This window comes from Perca fluviatilis, chromosome 14 (assembly GCF_010015445.1).
Source record: "Perca fluviatilis chromosome 14, GENO_Pfluv_1.0, whole genome shotgun sequence".
In the NCBI taxonomy this organism is placed as follows: domain Eukaryota; kingdom Metazoa; phylum Chordata; class Actinopteri; order Perciformes; family Percidae; genus Perca; species Perca fluviatilis.
Genome location: NC_053125.1, coordinates 23366437 through 23392063, shown reverse-complemented (window position 1 = coordinate 23392063; position 25627 = coordinate 23366437). Strand labels below are relative to the sequence as shown.

At 40.1% G+C, this 25627-nt stretch overlaps 3 protein-coding genes across 17 annotated transcripts in view; 2 read left to right on the top strand and 1 right to left on the bottom strand.

Annotated features, from left to right (window-relative positions):
• Window positions 1-25627, bottom strand: part of dysf (dysferlin, limb girdle muscular dystrophy 2B (autosomal recessive)) — a 133257-nt gene that overhangs the window by 89624 nt on the left and 18006 nt on the right. For all 15 annotated transcript variants that reach the window (XM_039823585.1, XM_039823591.1, XM_039823587.1 and 12 more), the window contains exons 3-16: window positions 25031-25122; window positions 22462-22567; window positions 21038-21161; window positions 20631-20887; window positions 4138-4266; window positions 3991-4053; window positions 3846-3896; window positions 3521-3551; window positions 3245-3360; window positions 2122-2248; window positions 1665-1768; window positions 1502-1570; window positions 1331-1374; window positions 1012-1094 (exon numbers count right to left, since the gene is read on the bottom strand). In XM_039823585.1, coding sequence (XP_039679519.1) covers window positions 1012-1094; window positions 1331-1374; window positions 1502-1570; window positions 1665-1768; window positions 2122-2248; window positions 3245-3360; window positions 3521-3551; window positions 3846-3896; window positions 3991-4053; window positions 4138-4266; window positions 20631-20887; window positions 21038-21161; window positions 22462-22567; window positions 25031-25122 — 1396 coding nt within the window. The remainder of the gene's footprint in view (window positions 1-1011; window positions 1095-1330; window positions 1375-1501; window positions 1571-1664; window positions 1769-2121; window positions 2249-3244; window positions 3361-3520; window positions 3552-3845; window positions 3897-3990; window positions 4054-4137; window positions 4267-20630; window positions 20888-21037; window positions 21162-22461; window positions 22568-25030; window positions 25123-25627) is intronic.
• On the top strand, window positions 5013-12656 carry LOC120573694. The gene is made up of 7 exons (XM_039823602.1): window positions 5013-5137; window positions 5542-5732; window positions 6061-6198; window positions 7421-7559; window positions 9532-9709; window positions 10607-10748; window positions 12078-12656. The coding sequence occupies exons 1-7, from the start codon at window positions 5021-5023 to the stop codon at window positions 12253-12255; spliced, it is 1083 nt and encodes a 360-aa protein (XP_039679536.1). The 5' UTR covers window positions 5013-5020; the 3' UTR covers window positions 12256-12656.
• Window positions 12133-19064, top strand: LOC120573693 (GATA zinc finger domain-containing protein 14-like). Its single transcript, XM_039823601.1, has 6 exons — window positions 12133-12221; window positions 12953-13005; window positions 13131-14487; window positions 14914-15363; window positions 15913-16491; window positions 17977-19064. The coding sequence occupies exons 2-6, from the start codon at window positions 12980-12982 to the stop codon at window positions 18922-18924; spliced, it is 3360 nt and encodes a 1119-aa protein (XP_039679535.1). The 5' UTR covers window positions 12133-12221; window positions 12953-12979; the 3' UTR covers window positions 18925-19064.

The window sequence follows — 25627 nt, the reverse complement described above, 5'->3', positions numbered from 1 at the left end:
GCAACCTAGGGTGTTTTTTGTGAATGTACCCGAGTCAAACATTCGTTTAAAAGCATAATTAGGACGGAAGCGCCACTTTTAAGATTTACCGTATATTCGTTTTTCAGTCAAATGGCCTTTTGAATGGGAGTGCTAGGGGCAATACTACGATCACATCAAAATCAACATTTTTAAAACACTAAGAAGGCTCGACACAACATGAAAGTATCACCAGGGGCTCTACACATGAACTCCAGCATTGAGAACATTGTTTGTGTACACAGAGTTTACTAAAAAAAAACTTACTTCAGCAGTTGTTGTTTCCGGTCGCTACCATCTCGCCAGTCAAATAGTGTCGATCTCCGAATGCAAATGAACGGACTCCATAGGACGAAATGTCATTCTTATACGAGGCTCCTTTTTCAACTACGAGGTCAATATTTTTTTTCACTAACGACAAAACAACAAATCATCCGTGCATTTATATGGAACTAAGCTTTAGGAGCTTTTCCATCTTTACTGTTAAGTTGCATTTGGAGATCGACACTTTTTGACTGGCGAGATGGCAGCGACCAGCGAACAGCGAACAGCTAAAGTAAGTCATTCAACAACTTTCTTTTTAGTAAACTGTGTACACAAACTATGTTCTCAATGCTGGAGTTCATGTGTAGAGCCCCTGGTAATACTAGGGGCAAAGTTTCCTCTTGTGTCGAGCCTTCTTAGTGTTTTAAAAATAGCGATTTTGATGCTATCATAGTAGTGCCCCTAGCACTCCCATTCAAAAAGCCATTTGACCGAAAAACGAGAAGACGGTAAATCTTAAAAGTGGCCTTTCCGTCCCAATTATGTTTTTAAACCAAAGTTTGACTCGGGTACATTCACAAAAACACCCTAGGTTGCATTTTGGCGAGAGTTACGCTTTAAGTATAAACACTTTGGTGCAGTCAAAGCCATCCAATTCCAGTCTAAACAAGTCCAAACCAAACTGGCAGGTTACAGTCCAGTTCAGACCAGTTTCGACTAGTTACTTACCATCTATCTCTCCACCGGGCGCGGAGATCTTAGACATACAGAGGTGGCTGGTGCCGATGACATCATTGTGACTGGCTCTGTCCCTGAAATAAGAGAGTGAGAAATGCCGTCAACACTAATGCTGTAGATGTAAACAAACACAGGCTATAAGAAATAGCCCACAGCTTATCACAGTTGTCTTAATGTTTTTTCTGAGGGGCGACCCACAAAGTCAGACTTTGAAAACGCTTGCTTCAAGCTAAAGTTTCATGCAAAATTATTTATATTCTGATGAGTTTGATATATCAAAAATATAAGTAATATAACATGTGGGATTCACCAGTCCAGAATTCTGATCCTCAGCTTCTCACACATGGAGGGAAACTGGGAGGGAAAAAGAAAGAATATACTGTATGCTGATGATAATGATGAGTTTAACTGTCTTGGTAGCACAATAAAGTTTCATAAGAACATGTGTTTTGCTCTGTTTGTGTGTGGGTGTGTGTATTACCCTAATAGGCATGGACAGACTCTGGTTCCATTGTGGATTGGCATTCTTCTCCAGAATCTTAGTGCAGACCTGAAAAAAGAAAGGAAATACAATATACATTAAATATTTAGATTCTGTATTTAATGTTGGGTTTGGAATAAATTGCTCAGTTCAAATGACGCACGGTTTTGCCAGCAAAGTGGATCTCCACCAGAGGATCCACCAGGTTCTTCCTGTTGCTGTCAAACCCAAGAATCTGCCTCATCCCATCCATGAAGGCATCGTCCACTGCAGACACAAAACAGGAAGAACTTAGAGATCCCTTGAGCTCTAATTTCAAACTAGAGCTGCATAACGAAATTGGTTAGTTGTCAACAATTATATTAATTGGCAACTATTTTGATAATCGATTAATTGGTTTGAGTTAAAAAAGTAAAATGTCTCTGATTTCAGCTTCTTAGATGTGAATATTTTCTAGTTTCTTCACTCATCTATTGAGGACGTCATCTTGGACTTTGGGGAACAGGCATTGACATTTTTCACCATTTTCTGACATTTTATAGACCAAACCACTAATTGAATCGACAGATGAAAATAATCGTTAGTTGCAGCCCTAATAAACACACACTAGAGAGACTAACTTTGCGGCAGGTCTTCAGCTCTGAAGATCCTCAGGGTGAAGGTGGCTCCTCTCAGAGACAGACCAGCCGGTCTCAGCAGGTTTCCTTCAATGTCTTCTTTATCCTCCACACACTCGCGTTTATCAGCCTGGAAGACACATAGATACAAATACCTACATATGTTCATAAATAAATAAACACCTTCATTATTAAAAAGCAAGACCCAAACATGGAATATACAAAAGGAGAAAATGTGGGTAAGAAATGCTCGTCTGATTATTATGGTTTGTCCATTTACATCTTTATTGAACTGTTTTTTTTAATATGTTCGCTGTGCACATCATTATATAATATGATGCAGTACTTTCCTAATAATCTACATAGTAGTATACAAAGTATCTAAAATTGGCTCCACATTGCTCTTTCTGTACATGCATTGTTAATGATAAAAACAGAATAGTATAATGTTCTATAATATAGAACTATAATATAACACTTTCAAAGGAGCCATTCTGCAGAATGAGTACTTTTCCTTTTGATACTTAAAGTACATTTACATTTTTAATTCAAGACTTTTTAGACTTTGGAATTTCTACTTTTTCATACTTCTTCCACCACTAAGGCAGAAGATAATACCAAAATATTTGAAGCACTGCAATCTCAAACCATTCAAAATATTAAAACTTTGCTATTCTTATATCTTAAAAACTAGTAAGACAGAAAACAAAGTAAAGTTTGTGTGTGACACCTGAGGAACGGCCTTGTTGTTACTAAATAAAAGTGTATGTATTGTTGTCAGGCTACAATTGGGGTCTAAACTGTGTTTCAGCCTCAATTTTGCTTAGTCTTACCAGTGGGATTTTGGGTTTAAATGCTACCCTGAGAATGCTAGCAGGCTAACATTACTATGTTGCAGTACCATAAAAACTACATTTGAATATGCTAATGTTAAGCCTGTACTGTTTAACCACTTAGCATGCATACAATTAGCAAGGCAACGTGCTAACATTGCTCTTAGAGTAAAGCTACCATGCTTGTGTAAAAAGCTAGTCTATAGTATGTTAGCATTCATTTTAAAGTACAGCTAAGTTAGTTAAGCTAGTTAGTTTGTTTTGCTAATCGTTTTTTATCCATTCAGACTCACCGGTGGCTCGTCTCCAGCCGCCAAAACCAGCAGGCTGACCTTTAGGTAACCTTTGACCCCGGCAGAGAGGTCATCGGGGTCACACAGCAGCAGCCATTTCCTCAAGAAGCAGTGTCCTAAAGGGAAGGGGGCGGGCTCAAACTCCAGCTAACCAATAACATACTGGAACTAAGAACTTCAAAATAAGAACCAGGGACTAGTGACCAGTACACTAGTGACCAATACAACAGTACAAATCACCAAAAACCAAAAAGGTCCACATAAACGTAGACTCACTGTGCTCATTGTAGACGGTGCCCACATCCAACTGTAAAAAATATGAAAACATGTTAGATGATTTGGCTTTTTCTTTCACTTTTTTTCTCAATGAATGTGCAAGGAATCATGATCACAGATTAAACACACCTTTCCATTTTATGCACTCTCAGAGGTAAATATTTTACTTTTTACTCCACTACATTTGTCTAACAGCTTTAGTTACTTTTCAGATGACAGTTTTTCATCCCCTTTCCTGTCCAATGAAAACCATGGCTGCATCTCTTAAATATTTTATATCTGTTTATCAGTTGGAACAGACAAGTGCATGAAAATGACAGTTTACCTTGAATTCACCGATCACAGCATCAGTTCTGAGTGAGCGAGAGTCACACACCTGTCAGGCAGATAGAGAGAGTTTGCATTTCATCAAGGGCAACAAACCAGGAAAATCCAAGAACCAAAATGTAGGTAAAAATAAGCTGACTCACAGTGATGAAGATCGGTTCATCAAACAAGTCGGATGGCGTCTCGAAGAAGTTCAAGAAGAAAGTCTGCCGAGAGGAAAGCAGTTTGACGGTTTCAGATATTAACGGTTTTCTGGCTAATTATTTTAACCTTTCTTATTTCTCGTTTACCTCATCAAAGATCGGGTTGTTGCCCTTTCTGATGCGGGTCCTCTTGGTCTGGCCGGCTACCGTTACCTTGACAACAGGCTTGATGTTGATGCCCGGCAACTGTCGGCCCTCGATGACCCGCACACGAACCTGGACAGGAAGACATATGAGCAAATAAAGTGTGTACAATTTAAAACTGACATGATAAACTAGCCAGTTATCAATGTGTTCAAAGGCCAATGTACTATGCGCATGTCATGTATTGTCAGTGGTGGAATGTTAGTCAAGTACTTAGGTACAAAAATGAGGTATTTATACTTTACTTGAGTCTTTATTTTCACGCCCCTTTCTACTTTTACTCCACTAGATTTGAGGCACAAGTATTGTACTTTTTAATTCAACATTATTTATCTGAAAGCTTTAGTTACTTTACAAATTAAGTTGTTTGCTAAATAGGTGTCCAGTTCTTAGGGGGTGCTCAATAGCAAATGGAAGTATGTTAAAAAACTAAAATTCTGGGGTGCATTTGTGTAGTGACTGCATGATGTCAACATGAACTGTAGACATTTTACTCTCTGTTTCTTTGATTTGCATTACGGGAAAAGTTTGAAAAACCAAATGCAAATCAGTTGAAGGTCAATTTCTAGCTTCTGTTTACAACATGACGACACATTCATTAGTCACTGAATAGTCTGTATTCTCTGTCTGCACTCAGTCATATCTGTTCATAATCTTCTAACCCTTTACACTGAACACTTCCTCATACAAACGCATGGAAGACAGCCAAAATAGTAAAAGTAGAGAAGGAGGGAAGGAGAGGTTGTGTTTGGAAGGAGGCCATATACGGTACGTCAGTGTTGGTATTTATTTTCTGTCTTTGTGTGGAGAGACTCACACATTCACTATGTTGCTCTCTCTGCTGCTGCTGCTGCTACCGATCTGCAGCGCCCAGGCTAGTAGTTTTTATGGGACAGTGATGACTTACTACCCAAATATCACTAACACAGATGGATCTGTCATGGTACGTACCGTTTCCTTGTAATTCAATAGTCACCTATTGAGAATTGATGTTAAGTGAAATAACTTTCCATAACTAAGTTTAACGGTAAGGAATGAAAATTAACAGAAAGTAAAAAGTGATCAGTAACAGTATTTGTTGGACGTGGAGTGCAGTAAATGCTGCATTTTAAGTCTTTAGAGCAAAGCAACAAAGGGGATTCTTTATATATCTTTTAAATAAACTGTACAATGATACCATAAAAATACCTTTCCATGAGGTTCTTGTTGTGTTTGTATGGAACCTGGACCATGTAAAATATAAACCTAATAAGGCAAAATAGATTTTTTTGGAAGACTTTGAAGTCTTTCCTTTTTGTGTCCTGGATGTTGCCATTAATGCCATAACACTTGGTCATTGGTCCACAGGTGGTCCTACGCTATAAGCTAAGCTTCAGCACTTGCCAAGAGAATACCTTGTGGACCTGCGGCAGTGGTAATTGTGGGAATGAGAGCTCTTTAGTGCTAAACATTGTGGACCAGGAGAGCAGCGGAGAGTGGTGTGAGAGAGAGGGAATCATGACACGCCGGTTTCCTAGCAACGCTCCGTTTCAGCTGCAGTGAGTGCACCATGACAATGCAAAAAAACTCACAGAGGGTCAAAATTATCATTTCTTAATACTCACTGAAAGGTAAAAACATCACAACCTCTTCAAGTTTTTTTTAGGCCCTGGGAAGAAAATCTCCTTAATCACTACCAATCAATGAATAATGAATTCATTTAAATTAAGCTTAGATTTGTGTAGTGTAGATTTTAGTGTAGCTTGAATACCTTTAAGTTAACTGTACACAACTATAGATACCTATGCATACAGTACATACATGCATACATACATACATGTATTCCGTGCACCACAGTAAAAACGGACTTTCTCATTAACTCTGAAGGTTGGACGGGGTTAACTGGACAAATAACATACAGAACATCCTTCCGTGGAGGGCTGTGACTCTGGTGGAACTAAGGAACCGGTCGGACATCGGCAGAGCCAACACATCACCCCAGACCACCATCCTGCCAGATCTGAGGTCAGCCTCCTCATTGTTTCTGTTTATTTTTGTTAGTTATTATTAGGGTAACCAGACGTCCTATGTATTATTATGCATTATGTAAGTAATGATTTATGTGTTACTGCATTCCTTAATATCCCATGAATCATCAGGAATTGACGTGTTCATAGTCTGTCATTCGTGACCTCATACATGAACAACACAACTAAAGCATTAGGTATGTGGGCACATCATTATGAATTATTAAGCATGATCATGATTATTTTTCTGCCAAAAAATGTGGTCATCACTGCAAAAATTCTGATTTGAACACAACTTGTGCATAATGATGTACCCACCTTACCTTATGCTTTAGTTGATGTGTTGTTCATGAATGAGAGGCCAAGAACTCATGTCAAGTCCTGATGATTCATAAGATATAAAGGAATGAAGTAATGCACAAATCATTAATTAATTTCTGCATCAATTCATAATTAATGTACCCTTACCATAAAGTGTTACCATAACTTTAGTTCAAGGCTGTGGCAGCAGTTCCAAATAATTCGTTTAGTGCCATGCAATGAAAAATACTTTTTCACAAAGTTTTTCACAAGTTCAGTGGGTGCATTTTCCAAAAGAATGCTTTAATTCTGAAAAATAAAGTTGGTCCCACACGAAACTCACTCAATGTCTTTTAATATTATTTCTTAGATATGTAGGCTACATACCAAGAAAATGCATGAATATTAACTATACCTGCAAACTCAGAAGGGCTGAAAAAGGTGACACATTTCTCTCTCCCTCACTTGTGCGTGCACGCAAAGTGTCTCGGTTTTAGTTCTGGGAAACCTGGTCACCCTAGTTATTATACATCTTACGTATTTTAAACCATGTCGTGTGTCACAACACATTTAAAATAAAACCTTCAGACTCATCTTGAATTGTATGTAAGAGTTTGAGTTTGTTTCCCTAAATTTAAACTTGTTATTTTAATGACTAATTTGAGGGAAAACACCTTTAAAGATTGAACAGTTTCACGATTAAATTCATTAACTTAAACTCAAGTAACCTTCCTTGAGGAACAAGTGAGTCAAGTTATATGCAGTATCTATCTCCAACTCAATGAAACTAATCTGACATTTGATATTTAACAGGTGCCTTTACCTAGATGAAACTGATCCAGCAGCAGCTAGCTTGGCTACCTGGCTTGTGGTTTACATGGTTCATTAATGCAAGGTTGCACATTATTTCTTTCTGTCAGAATTCCTTCAAACTGTCAGAGAGATTTCAACCTGTTGGCATTTGACCCTGACGGAGATGATGTTAGATGCAGATATGGAAACTCAGCACTGTTTGAGTGTGACTCGTGCACCCCCCCGTCTGTTCTCAGTGCCTCGTCAGTGAGTAGCCAAAGTAAACATACAGTGACACTTGAAATGACTCTGTTGCAATCCAGTGAGTAAGTGAGTAAAGTCCCTACAAAACACATACAGTTTTGTGATTCAATTCATACTTGCAAAACAGGAAACAAATTGTTGTCAAATCTGATCTGTTGATTCTATCAAAAGGTGTGCCTAAGGACTCAACATTGGGAGAACTTCACTTCCTTCTATGCAAATAATGTTGTTGTTTTCAACTTTATGCTGATAATATGTCATATATACATTTAAACCTGATCTACTACAAATTCAAGCTTCTTTTCAGTCCGATTTCAACCTCTTACAAGATTGGCTTTTACATAATCAACTTTTGCTCAACAAAACAAAGTCCTATATTATGATATTTGGTACCAGACAGAAAGTCAAATCCAAACCTGGTCCCTGTGTAATAACATTTAATGACGGCACAACTCTGTGGCTAGTTAATAAAATGTCTTGGTGTATGGCTTGATTATGAACTCTCATTCAAATCATGGTACATTATACACGTATATATATATATATATATATATATATATATATATACGTATATTGCTCTCACAATATATTGTACCCTTTACCTCAAAATTATGGAGTTCGGCAGTTTGCTTCAGCTCTATTAGTATTTCTCTTGTGTTGCGAACAAAAACAATTGACCATTCGCAAAACCCCGCCCTCGAACGGTCCTCGTCCAATCCTAGCTCAGCAACTGTAACTAAGGAGAAGGACCCCCGTCAAACACATGTCAAACACTGCGATTTCAGCAAGATGGTGAAACGATGCGCCTATGGCACCTGCAAGTCTGACACCAGGTACCCCAAAAGTTTAGAGGGAGGGGTCGTTTTTTTGCCTTTCTAAAGCCCAAGACCCAAGCGGAAAGATGCCGACAAGGGATTAAGCAGTGTGGGAGACCTCACTCACAGCTAAATGCCTCGAAGATTAATAAGCATAGCTACATATGTCTGCTCCAAGGTAAGTAAAGCTAGCGAGCTAACTTATATCAATTATCAATAAGTAGTTTAAGTAGCTAAGTACATAACAGTTACAATCTGTAAAACTGGACTTAAGTTAACAGTTGTGGTTCTATATAGCATTATTATCGAAAGTAGTAAAGTTAGAACATTAGATACTTTATTATTCCGTAGGAAATTCAGGAAGCCTGATAGCTGTTAGCCTGTCAAGCACATGTTGCTATCGACACAGATAATTTAGCAAGAGGTTGACGGTCATTGAACATATCCCTCCACTGCATATTGCAGCCCTTTCTGTCGTGCCCTCGAGGATATGTCTGCTGCATTACTCCAAAACCAATCACTTATACCAATAGGTATGGAGCTCAACCCAGCCATGGCTATGTGTCTTGTTCTCAATTGTTTGACGGGCGTAGTAACAATAACTAGGGGGCGTGGCTTTTGCGAACGGTCAATTGGCAAATAAGCTTTTAAGTTTAAAGCCCCAGCAGACTGGAATAATTGAGTTGTTGCTATAAGATCCATTTCAATACTTGGTATGTTTAAGCATGCCCTGTCTTCTCACTTAAAGATGGACTGCAATTATTGTCAATGAAGCCGTCACTGTTTGTACCTACTGTTTATATCTAATGGTTATACCGGATTGTACTTGGTGATCCACTCACACTTTTCTGTTAATGTACAGTATTATTGACCAATTTGGCCACCTAGTGGTTGTAATGTTGTCGTACTGATAATTGTATTTCTTTTTTTTATTTTGTCACTCCTCATTGTTATGTATTGATTGTGATATATGTTGGGACCCCCTCGAAGACGAGACGATACATCTCAAGGGGTTTGTCCTTATAAACAAACTTGGAAAATGTAGATAAAAAGATTTTCTTTCTTTCTTTCTTTCTTTCTTTCTTTCGGCTACAAGGCTGGCCTAACTTTAATTCCAAACTGCATATTTTGACCTCATGTCCCTTTTTGTTCTCTTGCAGTCCTGTACTCTGTCATTCAGCAGCACCCTGAGCAGTAATGAAGGTGCGTACGTCGTACAGCTGGTGATGGAGGACTTTCCCAGGCAGACTATCACCCTGACTCAAACCAACGGGTCGCAGACAATCATAACTACCAACAATGCTATCAGCAAAATACCTGTCCAGTTTGCTTTAAGGGGTAAGTTATTTGACTGCAAAGTTATTTGGCAGTCATTATAATCTTATAAAATATTTAATAATGTCCATGATGATTGGATGCTTCCTCTGCTAGCACTAGTTACTGTTAGAAAACTGCAGATAAGACCCATAAGTTATAGTACCAACATTTGATTCGATGATTTTTGTCAAAACCTCTAGTTTAGTCTTAATGTGACATTTCTAAAATGTATCAGATCCAGCACTGTAAACAGCTAGCAAGTTTGTTCCAAATGGTATAATAGATGTCAAGATTTTTCACAGAATAGGTGAAAGTCTTGACCTACTGGTAGCACTATAGGATATATGGTGTGGTCAAAAATAATTAATAAAAGTAATTGTGCACCTTCTGGCAGGTGCAGGACAAATGAAAGTACTATAAACGAAAAGAAAATGTATGTCCGCAACACTGCTTTAAACTCCCAAATTTAATATAAATGCAACGTTTCGACCCTACTGGGTCTTCTCCAGGCAAATGGTGAACACATTTGATGAAGGGATATATGTAGGGTTCACATTCAGCTGGCACACCATCTGGCTTCAATTAGTCTGATTAGGTCTGAACAGCCCAAAAAAGCCCCACCCATGACATTTTCATAGAGGGTTTCACCATATACGTCTCAAAAGAGGGGGGCTTTTTAAAATACAATATATCCAAAGAGGTACATAATGTTACTATGCACAAAAACAAGAAAAACAAGAAAAAGGGGAAAAAGAAAAAACATTAAAAAAAAAAAACCTTAAGAAATAATAACCTGGGTACCACAATTGTCTGGACATCACTTTATGGCAATAAAACACTTTTCTATTCCAGTCTGGTGGTGAACATATGGATGGATGAACCGACAACAAAACATTTTGCTTTTCTTTATTGTTCCAGTGGATCCTGCGGTGCCATCTTGCACAGCGGGACTATATCTGCCCAAACTCCTGCCTCCAACCCCAGCCAACGGAGATCAGCTGTACACCTCTGTCAATCAGACTAAGGAAATCAACATCAGTGCAGAGGCAAATGTCTCCACGTAAGGCCCCGTTTACACGAAGGGAAGACTATTTTCCTGCGGTTTGGCCTCTCATTTACACGAAAACCCAGTTTTTAATCACAGAAAATGATTATTTCTAAAAACTGCGGCCAAAGTGGAGATTTTGGAAAAATGCGTTTGCACGTAAACTGAGACAAACGGAGGTTTAGGCAGCCAAGAGAGAGAAAGAGGACGTGATTGGTTGCTGTTGTCGGGATTCTGATTGGCTAACGTGGGCTTGAGCTTCTCGTTACACTGCCCCTACAGGTCTGGCATGCTCTTGACTGCATTGACGGCAAATATACACGGGTACATATAAACGAACACTTTTCTGAAAACGGAGAGGTTGAAATGTCCGTTTATAAACCCCCCCCCAAAAAAAAAAAAAAAAAAAAACGGTGTTTAAAAAACAAAAAACAAAAAAAAAATTTTTTGGACCCTTTTCTCCCTTAATTTCAGCTTGTTTGTAAAAAGTTGCTATTTGCAGAATAGAGCTGTGTTTGCACAGTGCAGTGGACAAGAGTGGACAGCGCATTGTTGTTTGTGTGTGTGTGTGTTTGTGTGTGTGTGTAGCGTGGGCATCGCTGTTCAGAATCCCGTCTATCTTCCATAATGCAACGCTTGTATCCAAATAAATTGTGTTGTGAAGTTATCATTAGCTTCACTGCTGTTAGCCACCTCCATTGAGCCACAGGGACTTGCTGTAACATTAGAGCACTCTAAAGGGTGTTTAACTTTCATTTGATCGTGTTTGCTTGCTACGTTGCCATCCTCTTGAACGACATTAAACACAGCATATAGTTCATGAGTGGTTTCATCTGCCCTGTTTAACGTGTTGAAGCTCCCCGGCGGCGCAGTAGCGCTGTAGCTGGCCGGTGAGGGCTGCTTGAAGGCGCCGTCCTCACGCTGCGGCTGCGGCTGCTGCTGCCATAAAACTGGACACGGCAACGTTAAGTGCCGCTGCGGCGACATCGGGTCCTCTTCCAGCATTGCTGGAGGACAACAGGCATCTTGCATCCCAAGAGTGCTGTACACAAATGTAATTATAGTTTGCCTCAAACTTTTTATTTGTGTATTTATTTAATTTGTATCATTTCTCCTCCAAGCTCACAAAATAAATTTGGGTTGCACATAAATTGACAGGGTCGGTCGGAAACCGGAACCAAACAATTATTTTTGTTAGGCCTAATAATGCAGTATGCATTCCAGGTGAGACTTTCGATTGAATTTCAATTATTGTCGTGACGGAAAAAAAGTTTTGCTCCATTTTTGGGTAGGGTAGTTTTAAAAATGATTTAACTTGCCAAACCAGTTCTTCTGTTGTTAAAGAATTTCTGAGCTGCTGTTCAGCGGACCAAACAATATAGTCCAGACTACGTCAGGAACAGGACAGTACACCCTGAGATGGACGCCATCTGAACAAGAAGATGGAGAAAGCCACCCGATCTGCTTTGTTGTCCAGGCAGTTTCCAAGTCAGTCACTTGTCCCATGAACCTTACCCTATAGCAATGTATATGGAAAACTATGATCTGTGTTTCTTCTAGCAAAGGTGTTTTACCCTATTAATGCATACCAAAATATTATGTCTGTATAAATATAATGTAAGAAAGGAGGTGTGGGAATAAATGCTGTCCTAGATTTCTTAAAAGAGAATGTGGAATGTTATCAGTTGCTTATGCAGTTACTTTTTCCTTAAAAATCCACTTTTGACATTACTTCTTGTGGTCTTAAATATAGGAATATTAAGGAATATTTTCACATTTTCGCAAACCGGTACATTCAATTTCTTGCACAGAGTTTAATGAGAAGACTGATTTCACTCTCTGTACAGATGAATACAGAAGTCAGCTATCTTAGCTTAGCATAAAGACTGGAAGCAGGTGGAAACAGCTAGCCTGGCTCTGTCTGTAGATGGAAAAATCGACCTACCAGCACCGCTAAAGCTCATTTATTAAAAATAAAAATATTATATATTGTATGTGTAATTCGTACAACAACGTGTGAAAATGTAGTAGTGGTTTTGCAGGGGTTAATGTTAACTGACATATAGCCTTGTATATTGGTGCTTAAAAACATTTAATCTAATTATGCAAATAAGAATTTTTGCAAAAATTGTGAAATATTCCTTTAAAATGGATGGGAACTTGAGCAAGAAAGGCATCGAACTTTGTGAATAAGCTACTATATTGATTTATCTTAACAGTTCGACCAAGTATCACTCTGAGCTCCGATGCGTCATTCTGAGTGTTGGATACGGTGTGTGGAAACCTTCCTTGTTTTTTAAGTGTTTGAAATTTCATTAGTGATTTCCTTAATTGATAAAGTTCACATGTAATCTACAGTATATTCCATTTACAGTATGTATTCACTTATGTTTACAGACCCAAGAGTGACCATTTGTCCAACAACTACACCAGTAGTTACAACCACCATAACTACACCAACCACACAAAGCACAACCATCGCAAAAACTACCACATTGACCATGAATACCATCACTACCCCACCTACAACAACCATACAGACAACAACCACAAATCCCCCAACAACTACCCCATTAACCACAACAATGATCACAACAGTAACTACCCCACTGACCACAACAACCATCACTACGCCACCTACAACTATACAAACAACAACCACAGGTCCCCTAACAACTACTTCAATAACCACAACAACCGTTACAACAACTACCCTATTAACCACAACAACCATCACTACCCCACCTACAACAACTACACAAACAACAACCACAGGTCCCCTAACAACTACTTCAATAACCACAACAACCGTTACAACAACTACCCCATTAACCACAACAACCATCAGTACGTCACCTACAACAACCATACAGACAACGACCACGAATCCCCCAACAACTACCCCATTAACCACAACAACCATCAGTACGCCACCTACAACAACCATACAGACAACGACCACGAATCCGCCAACAACTACCCCATTAACAACAACAACCATCAGTACGCCACCTACAACAACCATACAGACAACGACCACGAGTCCCCCAACAACTACCCCATTGACCACAACAATGATCACAACAGTAACTACCCCATTGACCACAACAACCATCACTACGCCACCTACAACTACACAAACACCAACCACAGGTCCCCTAACAACTACTTCAATAACCACAACAACCGTTACAACAACTACCCCATTAACCACAACAACCATCAGTACGCCACCTACAACAACCATACAGACAACAACCACGGATCCCCCAACAACTACCCCATTAACCACATCAACCATCAGTACGTCACCTACAACAACCACACAAACAACAACCACAGGTCCCATAACAACTTCTTCAATGACCACAACAACCATCACTATGCCACCTACAACAACCATACAGACAACAACCACGAATCCGCCAACAACTACCCCATTAACCACAACAACCGTCAGTACGCCACCTACAACAACCATACAGACAACAACCACGAATCTGCCAACAACTACCCCATTGACCACAACAACCATCATTACATCACCTACAACAACTACACAAACAACAACTACAGGTCCCCTAACAACTACTTCAATAACCACAACAACTATCAGTACGCCACCTACAACAAACATACAGACAACGACCACGGATCCCCCAATAACTACCCCATTAACCACAACAACCATCAATACGCCACCTACAACAACCATACAGACGACCACGAATCCCCCAACAACTACCCCATTAACCACAACAATGATCACAACAGTAACTACCCCATTGACCACAACAACCATACAGACAACAACCACGAATCCGCCAACAACTACCCCATTAACCACAACAACCATCAGTACGCCACCTACAACAACCATACAGACAACGACCACGAATCCCCCAACAACTACCCCATTAACCACAACAACCATCAGTACGCCACCTACAACAACCATACAGATAACAACCACGAATCCGCCAACAACTACCCCATTAACCACAACAACCATCAGCGCTACAACAACCATACAGACAACGACCACAAATCCCCCAACAACTACCCCATTAACCACAACAACCATCACTACGCCACCTACAACTACACTAACAACAACCACAGGTCCCCTAACAACTAGTTCAATAACCACAACAACCTTTACAACAACTACCCCATTAACCACAACAACCATCAGTACGCCACCTACAACAACCATACAGACAACAACCACGGATCCCCCAACAACTACCCCATTAACCACATCAACCATCAGTACGTCACCTACAACAACCACACAAACAACAACCACAGGTCCCATAACAACTTCTTCAATGACCACAACAACCATCACTATGCCACCTACAACAACCACGAATCCGCCAACAACTACCCCCTTAACCACAACAACCATCAGTACGCCACCTACAACAACCATACAGACAACAACCACAGGTCCCCTAACAACTACTTCAGTAACCACAACAACTATCAGTACGCCACCTACAACAAACATACAGACAACGACCATGGATCCCCCAATAACTACCCCATTAACCACAACAACCATCAATACGCCACCTACAACAACCATACAGACGACCACGAATCCCCCAACAACTACCCCATTAACCACAACAATGATCACAACAGTAACTACCCCATTGACCACAACGACCATCAGTACGCTACCTACAACAACCATACAGACAACAACCACAAATCCGCCAACAACTACCCCATTGACCACAACAACCATCAGTACGCTACCTACAACAACCATACAGACAACGACCACGAATCCCCCAACAACTACCCCATTAACCACAACAACCATCAGTACGCCACCTACAACAACCATACAGACAACGACCACGAATCCCCCAACAACTACCCCATTAACCACAACAACCATTAGTACGCCACCTACAACAACCATACAGACAACAACCATACAGACAACAACCACGAATCCGCCAACAACTACCCCATTAACCACATCAACCATCAGTACGCCACCTACAACAACCATACAGACAACGACCACAAATCCCTCAACAACTACCCCATTAACCACAACAACCATCACTACGCCACCTACAACTACACAAACAACAACCACAGGTCCCCTAACAACTAGTTCAATAACCACAACAACCTTTACAACAACTACCCCATTAACCACAACAACCATCAGTACGCCACCTACAACAACCATACAGACAATAACCACGAATCTGCCAACAACTACCCCATTGACCACAACAACCATCATTACATCACCTACAACAACTACACAAACAACAACCACAGGTCCCCTAACAACGTCTTCAATAACCACAACAACTATCAGTACGCCACCTACAACAAACATACAGACAACGACCACGGATCCCCCAATAACTACCCCATTAACCACAACAACCATCAATACGCCACCTACAACAACCATACAGACGACCACGAATCCCCCAACAACTACCCCATTAACCACAACAATGATCACAACAGTAACTACCCCATTGACCACAACAACCATCAGTACGCCACCTACAACAACCATACAAACAACAACCACGAATCCGCCAACAACTACCCCATTAACCACAACAACCATCAGTACGCCACTTACAACAACCATACAGACAACGACCACGAATCCGCCAACAACTACCCCATTAACCACAACAACCATCAGTACGCCACCTACAACAACCATACAGACAACGACCACGAATCCGCCAACAACTACCCCATTAACCACAACAATGATCACAACAGTAACTACCCCATTGACCACAACAACCATCACTACGCCACCTATAACTACACAAACAACAACCACAGGTCCCCTAACAACTAGTTCAATAACCACAACAACCTTTACAACAACTACCCCATTAACCACAACCACCATCAGTACGTCACCTACAACAACTACACAAACAACAACCACAGGTCCCCTAACAACTACTTCAATAACCACAACAACCATCAGTACGCCACCTACAGCAAACATACAGACAACGACCACGGATCCCCAACAACTACCCCATTAACCACAACAACCATCAATACGCCACCTACAACAAACATACAGACAACGACCACGGATCCCCCAACAACTACCCCATTGACCACAACAACCATCACTACGCCACCTATAACTACACAAACAACAACCACAGGTCCCCTAACAACTAGTTCAATAACCACAACAACCTTTACAACAACTACCCCATTAACCACAACCACCATCAGTACGTCACCTACAACAACTACACAAACAACAACCACAGGTCCCCTAACAACTACTTCAATAACCACAACAACCATCAGTACGCCACCTACAACAAACATACAGACAACGACCACGGATCCCCCAACAACTACCCCATTAACCACAACAACCATCAATACGCCACCTATAACAAACATACAGACAACGCCCACGGATCCCCCAACAACTACCCCATTAACCACAACAACCATCAATACCACCTACAAAACAATACAGACGACCACAATCCCCCAACAACTACCCCATTAACCACAACAACCATCAGTCGCACCTACAACAAACATACAGCAACAACAACGATCCGCAACAACTACCCCATTAACCACAATATCACAAAGTAACTACCCCATTACACAACAACACATATCACCACAAAACCATACAAACAACAAATCAACCACAACTACCATTAACCACAACAAACATCGTACGCCACCTACAACAACCATACAGCACAACAATCCACCAACAACTACCCCATTAACCACAACAACAATCAACACCACAACAAAATACAGACAACAAACGACCCAACAACTACCCCATTAACCACCACAATATAAGTAACACCATACACACAAATCACTATAACCTACAAAAAAACAAAACAAAAACAACATAAACACAAATCAAACACAATACAACAACAACTAAAAATTAACCACAAAACAAAATACCTACAAAACCATACAGAAACATACGGTCCCCAAACTACACATTGACTACAACAACAGTCACAACAGTAACTACCCCATTGACCACAACAACCATCACTACGCCACCTACAACTACACAAACAACAACCACAGGTCCCCTAACAACTAGTTCAATAACCACAACAACCTTTACAACAACTACCCCATTAACCACAACCACCATCAGTACGTCACCTACAACAACTACACAAACAACAACCACAGGTCCCCTAACAACTACTTCAATAACCACAACAACCATCAGTACGCCACCTACAACAAACATACAGACAACGACCACGGATCCCCCAACAACTACCCCATTAACCACAACAACCATCAATACGCCACCTACAACAAACATACAGACAACGACCACGGATCCCCCAACAACTACCCCATTAACCACAACAACCATCAATACGCCACCTACAACAACCATACAGACGACCACGAATCCCCCAACAACTACCCCATTAACCACAACAACCATCAGTACGCCACCTACAACAACCATACAGACAACAACCACGAATCCGCCAACAACTACCCCATTAACCACAATGATCACAACAGTAACTACCCCATTGACCACAACAACCATCACTATATCACCTACAACAACCATACAGACAACGACCACAAATCCGCCAACAACTACCCCATTAACCACAACAACCATCAGTACGCCACCTACAACAACCATACAGACAACAACCACAAATCCGCCAACAACTACCCCATTAACCACAACAACCATCAGTACGCCACTTACAACAACCATACAGACAACAACCACGAATCCGCCAACAACTACCCCATTAACCACCACAATGATCACAACAGTAACTACCCCATTGACCACAACAACCATCACTATATCACCTACAACAACCATACAGACAACGACCACGAATCCGCCAACAACTACCCCATTAACCACAACAACCATCAGTACGCCACCTACAACAACCATACAGACAACGACCACGAATCCGCCAACAACTACCCCATTAACCACAACAACCATCAGTACGCCACCTACAACAACCATACAGACAACGACCACGAGTCCCCCAACAACTACCCCATTGACCACAACAATGATCACAACAGTAACTACCCCATTGACCACAACAACCATCACTACGCCACCTACAACTACACAAACAACAACCACAGGTCCCCTAACAACTAGTTCAATAACCACAACAACCTTTACAACAACTACCCCATTAACCACAACAACCATCAGTACGCCACCTACAACAACCATACAGACAACGACCACGAATCCCCCAACAACTACCCCATTAACCACAACAACCATCAGTACGCCACCTACAACAACCATACAGACAACGACCACGAATCCGCCAACAACTACCCCATTAACCACAACAACCATCAGTACACCACCTACAACAACCATACAGACAACGACCACGAATCTGCCAACAACTACCCCATTAACCACAACAATGATCACAACAGTAACTACCCCATTAACCACAACAACCATCAGTACGCCACATACAACTACTACACAAACAACAACCACAGGTCCCCTAACAACTACTTCAATAACCACAACAACCGTTACGACTACCCCAATAACTACAACAACCATCAGTACGCCACCTACAACAACCATACAGACAACAACCACAATTCCTTCAACAACTACCCCATTAACTATGACAACCATCATTACACCATCTACAACACAAACTACAAACGTTCCCTCAACAACCATACCAGCTACGACCACAACCCCATCCACAACTAACCCAATAACTACAACAACTACATCACAAACTACAACCACTTGCCTTCCAACTATCCCACTATCTACAATCCGCACTACACTGAATTCAACTGTTCCTTCTACTAAATCAAGTCAACCACCAGTTACTACACCTACAGACACAGCTCCCTCACCTACCACCAACATCTCAAACACAAGTGAGTATGACAAATGTTGATGTCTTTTACTTTATAATCATCTCTTAATGGACATACTCTATACAAAGCTACGTAACGGAGCTAAGTGAGAGCAATGGAATTTGAGTTGCCTAAACATAGACCACCTCGTCTTAGTCAACTCTGTATTACTCATTTTGAGCACCCTTCTTGCCTGTGTTGTAATGTTGAATCACTATGCTTCTAGTTGTTCTTGGTTTGAGAATGAAGCTTTCCTTTCCATCTCCACCTTCTCAAGACTACATCAAGAGTACCGTCATCCAACAGGTCAGACTCTTCTTATTAGAAATCAAAGCATGTCAAGCATTAGATAACTGCACCTGCTGGGGCTGGTTGCAGGTTTAAATATATGATCGTGGTACAACAGAATTTATAATAAATAAAGCACTAAACAAAAAGTCAGCTACACTTCTGATGATTCAGAAACACGTATACAGTAATATAACAATGCTCCCACTTTACACCGTTTCTTTTTCTTCTCCAGATTAGAGATGAACTAGTGAGACAAGGGCTGCCATCAGCTTTGATTGTACAACTTGTGAGTAGTGTGTAACAGTAATTTACAACCACAGCGACCCCTGTTGATTGAACGTGAACATTTATTGACCCCTGGAGAGAAATGTTTTCAGTTGCCTGTCAAGTTCAAAATGTGTACCAATTACCATGGATGTATACTAAGAACGTAAATACTTGTTGACTGTAACAATGTATAAGGTTCTGGCTGTGGTGTGTTTTAAAATGTTTTGCTACCTTTGATTATTTGTCCAATGTAAACTTGTTTTGTCCATTTATAATAAAGCCAACTGCAAAAACAAATAAACTTGTAAACGAACATTGCAAAAGAGCAAAAGAAAGACTTCTTGTAGGACTCATGACTTCTGTATTTCTAAAATTAAGGCTATGTCCAGGCTTTATAGATACCTGTAAGTCCTGTGGTTTGTTGGGCAGCGGTTTGGGCTGACTGCTGGATCCTCTCCTCCGTTTCCTCAGCCCTCCACGGGTGTTGTAGGATGGTGGTGAGCGTTTAGGTGTCTGAGCGGTAGGGGACTCCTGGCCCGAGGTCCCCTGAGGACCGACGATAACCATGGAGCGTCCGTCGTCGGGACCCTGGTCCTCTGTCGGCTCCAGCATCATCATACTCTCTGTATCCTCCTCGCCCAAAGTGTCCAGAGAAATCACTACATTGATAGAAGTAAAATTTACTTCAGCCACCAAATATGAGACACTAATATCACATTTTTACATACTAAATTTGATCAAGTGTTTTTCCAGGGAGGATATAGACTGCAGTACTGATTAAATAGATTTAAAATGACAAATTATATTACTTGTGACAGTGTCCAGCTCCACATTGGGGTTGTTATAGGGCAAAGTCTCCGGGTGGGGAGTAGGCTGAAACATCGGAGCCGCTCCTGCAGGAGGTATGTAGGAAACCTGCAGGGTCAGCGTGGCCTAGTGGAGTCAGAAAACACATAGTTATATAGTTTAATCAGTGCTGGTACAAAGTATAGGCAAGAAACGTGATGTGAACATGAAGTTTTAGTTTCCAAAAAGTCCAACATGTGAAAGAAAACAAAGATAAGGATCTTATGTGAAGTCATCCCTAAACAAGACTCAGCAGATTACCGAGTTCATTAACCAAGATTACTTGGTTAATTTTATTTTTTGTAATACTATTGTTTTATTGTGTACAATTATCTGTTACTGTTAATTATTTTACTCTCAACTGAATATGTGGTTGTGAAAATTCTTGCACATTAATTAATGTTAGTATTTTGTTTTACAAGTTGGTAACCTTAAAATTAATCATTTATTATGCACAATTTGCGCACCCAAATGCTGCATGCTTGGAGTTATAGCACCTTTTGTATTCCGTATCATGCACTGCTGTATCAAGAATGACTTGAAACGACTTGCAAAAGAACAGCTTATAAGAGTGTTATAAGTGATATAATCCGCCTTTCTTGTCTTTGAGTATGAGAGGATGAGCATATCAGTGCAAATACAGAAACATTGAAACTTCATCTGCTTTTTTTAATATATAAAAGAATGTACATTGGATGGGAGGTTTGAAATTGTATAAAAACAAATGAGGATTCATTGAGCTTAAGTTGTGTTGCAGCAGCAGAGCACTGTAGGGTGTGTGGACCAGTAAAAGGTGCAGTTTCCTTTCGCAGGAAAAAGCAACTCAAGTGATAAGCTGTTATGTTTCTGTAAACAAAGATATCGGGCTCTGCATGTGTGCAGAAGCAACATCTTCTGATTCTGTTTAACAGGTTTATAATTTTACTGCTGAAAATGTTTTTACATTATCACTGTTGATCATGTAATGTTTGCCTGTTAAAAATTAACTTTCGAAATGTTCCAAACATTTATTCCATTTCAGTTTCACATGAGTTGCTAAAAATTTGAGTCTTTCAATATGATGGTTTATAGTGTGTGTGTGTGTGTGTTTGTTTGTATGTGTGTGTGTGTGTGTGTGTGTGTGTGTGTGTGTGTGTGTGTGTGTGTGTGTGTGTGTGTGTGTGTGTGCGCGTGCGTGCATGTGTGTAGCTTGTACTTCCACCTATGCGAGGACCAATTGAATGAGTTACAGTTCTGACTTAGGAAAGCACCCATTTTCAGATCCAGGAAACTCAGAGTGATTTATGATTTGTCATTGGTTCATGATACAATGCGATTGTAAATTAATCTGTCTGTGCGTGTGTGCATGAGCATGTGTGTGTGTGTGAGTGTGTGTATGTGCACCCACCCCTGTGTTGTTTCTCTTGGTGTCCAGCAGGGAGACGGTGAAGGTGGCGGCCAGGTTGGGAGAGTTGAGCACGTCTCTGAGAGCCAGCCGGGTTTCCCCCAGAAACCTGAACAGACACAAAAGTACTGCATTTGGTACATGAGTACTCTGACACGTGTATCTCATTGTGATAGGTCATCGATATTGACATACATACATTACATATTGACATACATTAGTCTTTTTCATGTAACAAAGCTTGTAAGGATGTACCAGCCACCCCACATAACAGAAACATCACTGAAATCCACTGCTGCGAGGGTTTAATAACAGGGCTTATTCTACCATATATTGCATTGTGGAAATGAGAAAATGATAATGTATATGACACAAACTTTGATAGAGATAATTCAGGTCAGTAATGTTATTTTCCAGATGGCAATTGAGCGTACAAACAAAATTCATGAAACTGCTATTAACAAATACATAAACAAACACAGTTATTAAATGTATGCTTCAGCTGCAAACATGCAGTGAAATCAAACTTCTGGTAAAGCAAATGAAAGCACAGAGGTCACACTGTGGTCTGAATGTACCGTGAGAGGCGGATTAATGGATCACTAAATCAATCAACACAACAGTCAGTGAATGGGTGGAAATATGAGTGAATAAATACTCCACGACCACAATGAGAGGATGACCCTGATTCTTTCATGTCTGCCCCTTCCCCTCTGAAGGAACGCCGACATGCTTGACATCTTGACGAAGCGAAACAAATCCAAAAATAACCATCGGGTGGGGACGTTTTCATAAAACAAACAAGTGTGGATCATTGGCCACACTCCAGTCTGTGCCCTGAGTTTGGTCCGATTCGTCCACCATGTCTCAGTCTCACAATGCCACAGTTCTTATCTCAATTCCTGTACTCTGAGCTATGGGAAGGATATATCAGTATTCTAAATGTATATATGATAAACAATGCAAGTGCAAATGTGCAAAGAAGAATGTATGAAAATGTATTGTATGTAAAAGTATCCTTCGCCTTGAATGTGTCATGCTACCATATATGTATATTTTACAAACCGATATCTAGGTAATCAGCTATTTGTATTTCTTTTATTTTGATTATTATTTCTTTGTTATATATATTTTTATGTTGCTAATTTAAATAATTTCTTAAAATGCAAAAAAAAAATGATTTTTTTTCTAGTGCTGTCAGTTAAATGCGTTATTAACGGAATTAACGCAAACCCATTTTAACAGCGTCAATTGTTTTTATCATGAGATGAACGTTCTTTTTGGCCTAGCAAATTGTAGTTTTTTTCACATGCTGCTGCAACAACTAGTAACGTTAGAAAAACTACAACACCACACCGGATCTAGCTAGACAGGAAACAAACCAAGAGGCACGCCGCACACACTTGTTTGGGTTTGCGAGCCAGCCAAAGAGTAGTAGGCTAACGTTACGTTTTGAGTGGAAATGGATGCCAATAAGATTCTGAATGGAAAGTTTACTTTTAAAAAAGTTGCCAAATGGTTCCATTGACAAGACCAAAGTGATCTGTGTGTTTTGTCGTTGTGAATGAGCTATCATCGCAGCACGTCCAGTCTGAAATACCACTTGATGATGGCCAAGCACATAGCTTATGCGAATTCTCCGCCCCCTCGTCAAAGCTAGGTGACCAAAGCACAAAGCAAGCCGATCCACTTTTCCATGTTGATAAGAGCATTAAAATGAGAAAAAAATAATGGGACAAAAAGAAATCAAGGGACATTTAGAATAGATAAAAATATGAGATTAATTGCGAGTTAACTATGACATTAATGCGATTAATCGCGATTAAATATTTTAATTGTTTGACAGCACTAATATTTTACAACTCAAGGTTTAAAAAGCTGTTAAAATATGATGTTCAGTTTAGAATTTAGATTTTTTTTCATCATTAATGGTCTATTAAGAGGCAAAACTGTCTCAAAATCAAATGTCAGAAATACATAAATTGGAGTCCCTGTTAGAACAAACTAGCATTAAATTGACGGATGTAAATTTGAATTTCAGCCTTGGACTCAAGACTTTGGTTACTTGAATTCATGAATCACTGTCGGGCTTGGTCAGTGCAGAATGCAGGTAGCCTATAGGCTCCAGAGAAAAATTCTGGCCATCACCAAAGGAATAATGATTCAGCCTCTGGGGACTATGAATGCCTGTACAAAATTAGTTTGTTTCGTTTTCGGTGTTTTATTTATTTTCGTCTTGTCCAAAGTGGTAGACCAACTGACATGACCATCCCAGCTGGGATGCTAAAAATTCCAACTTGTGTAAAGTATAATAAGAGAGGGTATCCAAAGTCTATATTGTTGTTGTGAATTGTAAGGGATGCATGAGAAACGTGATTATTTCTAATCTAAGAAACAGTCCTTCATTCTGAACAGAAAATATCACTAACAAAAAGAAGAAAGAAAAGAATCTTTGCAGGTAATTCCTGTATTTTTACTGCAACACTTCCAATAGATGCAAACACACACACACACACACACACACACACACACACACACACACACACACACACACACACACACACACACACACCTGTTTCTGCCCATCTTCTCATGGTCTTTGACTACACAGTGCAGCTCTGCTCCAGAGTCCAGAGGAATCCCCTTCAGATCCCATTCAAAACCCTGACAGAGAGAGTGGAAACAACATGAAAGCAAGCATGAAAATGGTATCTTGTGAGAAGAAATCTTGACAAATAAAATGCCAACAGAAAGGCCGCACATGGCAGTGATTTTACAAACCACTCTATGAGATGGTTGTGAGAATTAGCATCCAAAAATCTGAATCAGTTTTCATGGCCAAGTAAATGTGAACACCTACAGGGACTTTGACTCAAGTTTTTTGTTGCTCTCAAAGTACAAACACAGAAATGCACATAAGGCTAAAAACAAGGACAACAAAGCAAATCTTCACTTCCTGTTGGTGTGAAGATTTTTAGTGACCAGAATGAAGTCTGGGAGGAAAAGGGTTCTTTGACATCTCACTTAGTGGAGTAATGAAGCTTGTCTCTGTTACAGCTACATTTTATGATTAAGCTGCATCTTGCAGCTTTAATATGAGTACTGTCAACCAACAGCAACAATAACAGATTCATTGTTTTTTTAACCAAATATTAGAGGCAGCATTATA

Coding starts and splice junctions, on each gene's coding strand:
- LOC120573694 (XM_039823602.1), top strand. CDS start 5,021: ATGTTGCTCTCTCTGCTGCTGCTGCTGCTACCGATCTGCAGCGCCCAG. Junction 9,710..10,606: donor TGTCCAGTTTGCTTTAAGGG/GTAAGTTATTTG, acceptor TTATTGTTCCAG/TGGATCCTGCGGTGCCATCT. Junction 10,749..12,077: donor GCAGAGGCAAATGTCTCCAC/GTAAGGCCCCGT, acceptor CTGTTGTTAAAG/AATTTCTGAGCTGCTGTTCA.
- LOC120573693 (XM_039823601.1), top strand. CDS start 12,980: ATGCGTCATTCTGAGTGTTGGATACG. Junction 14,488..14,913: donor CCAACAACTACCCCATTAAC/CACAACAATGAT, acceptor TACCCCATTAAC/CACAACAACCATCAGTACGC. Junction 16,492..17,976: donor CCAACAACTACCCCATTAAC/CACAACAATGAT, acceptor TACTTCAATAAC/CACAACAACCATCAGTACGC.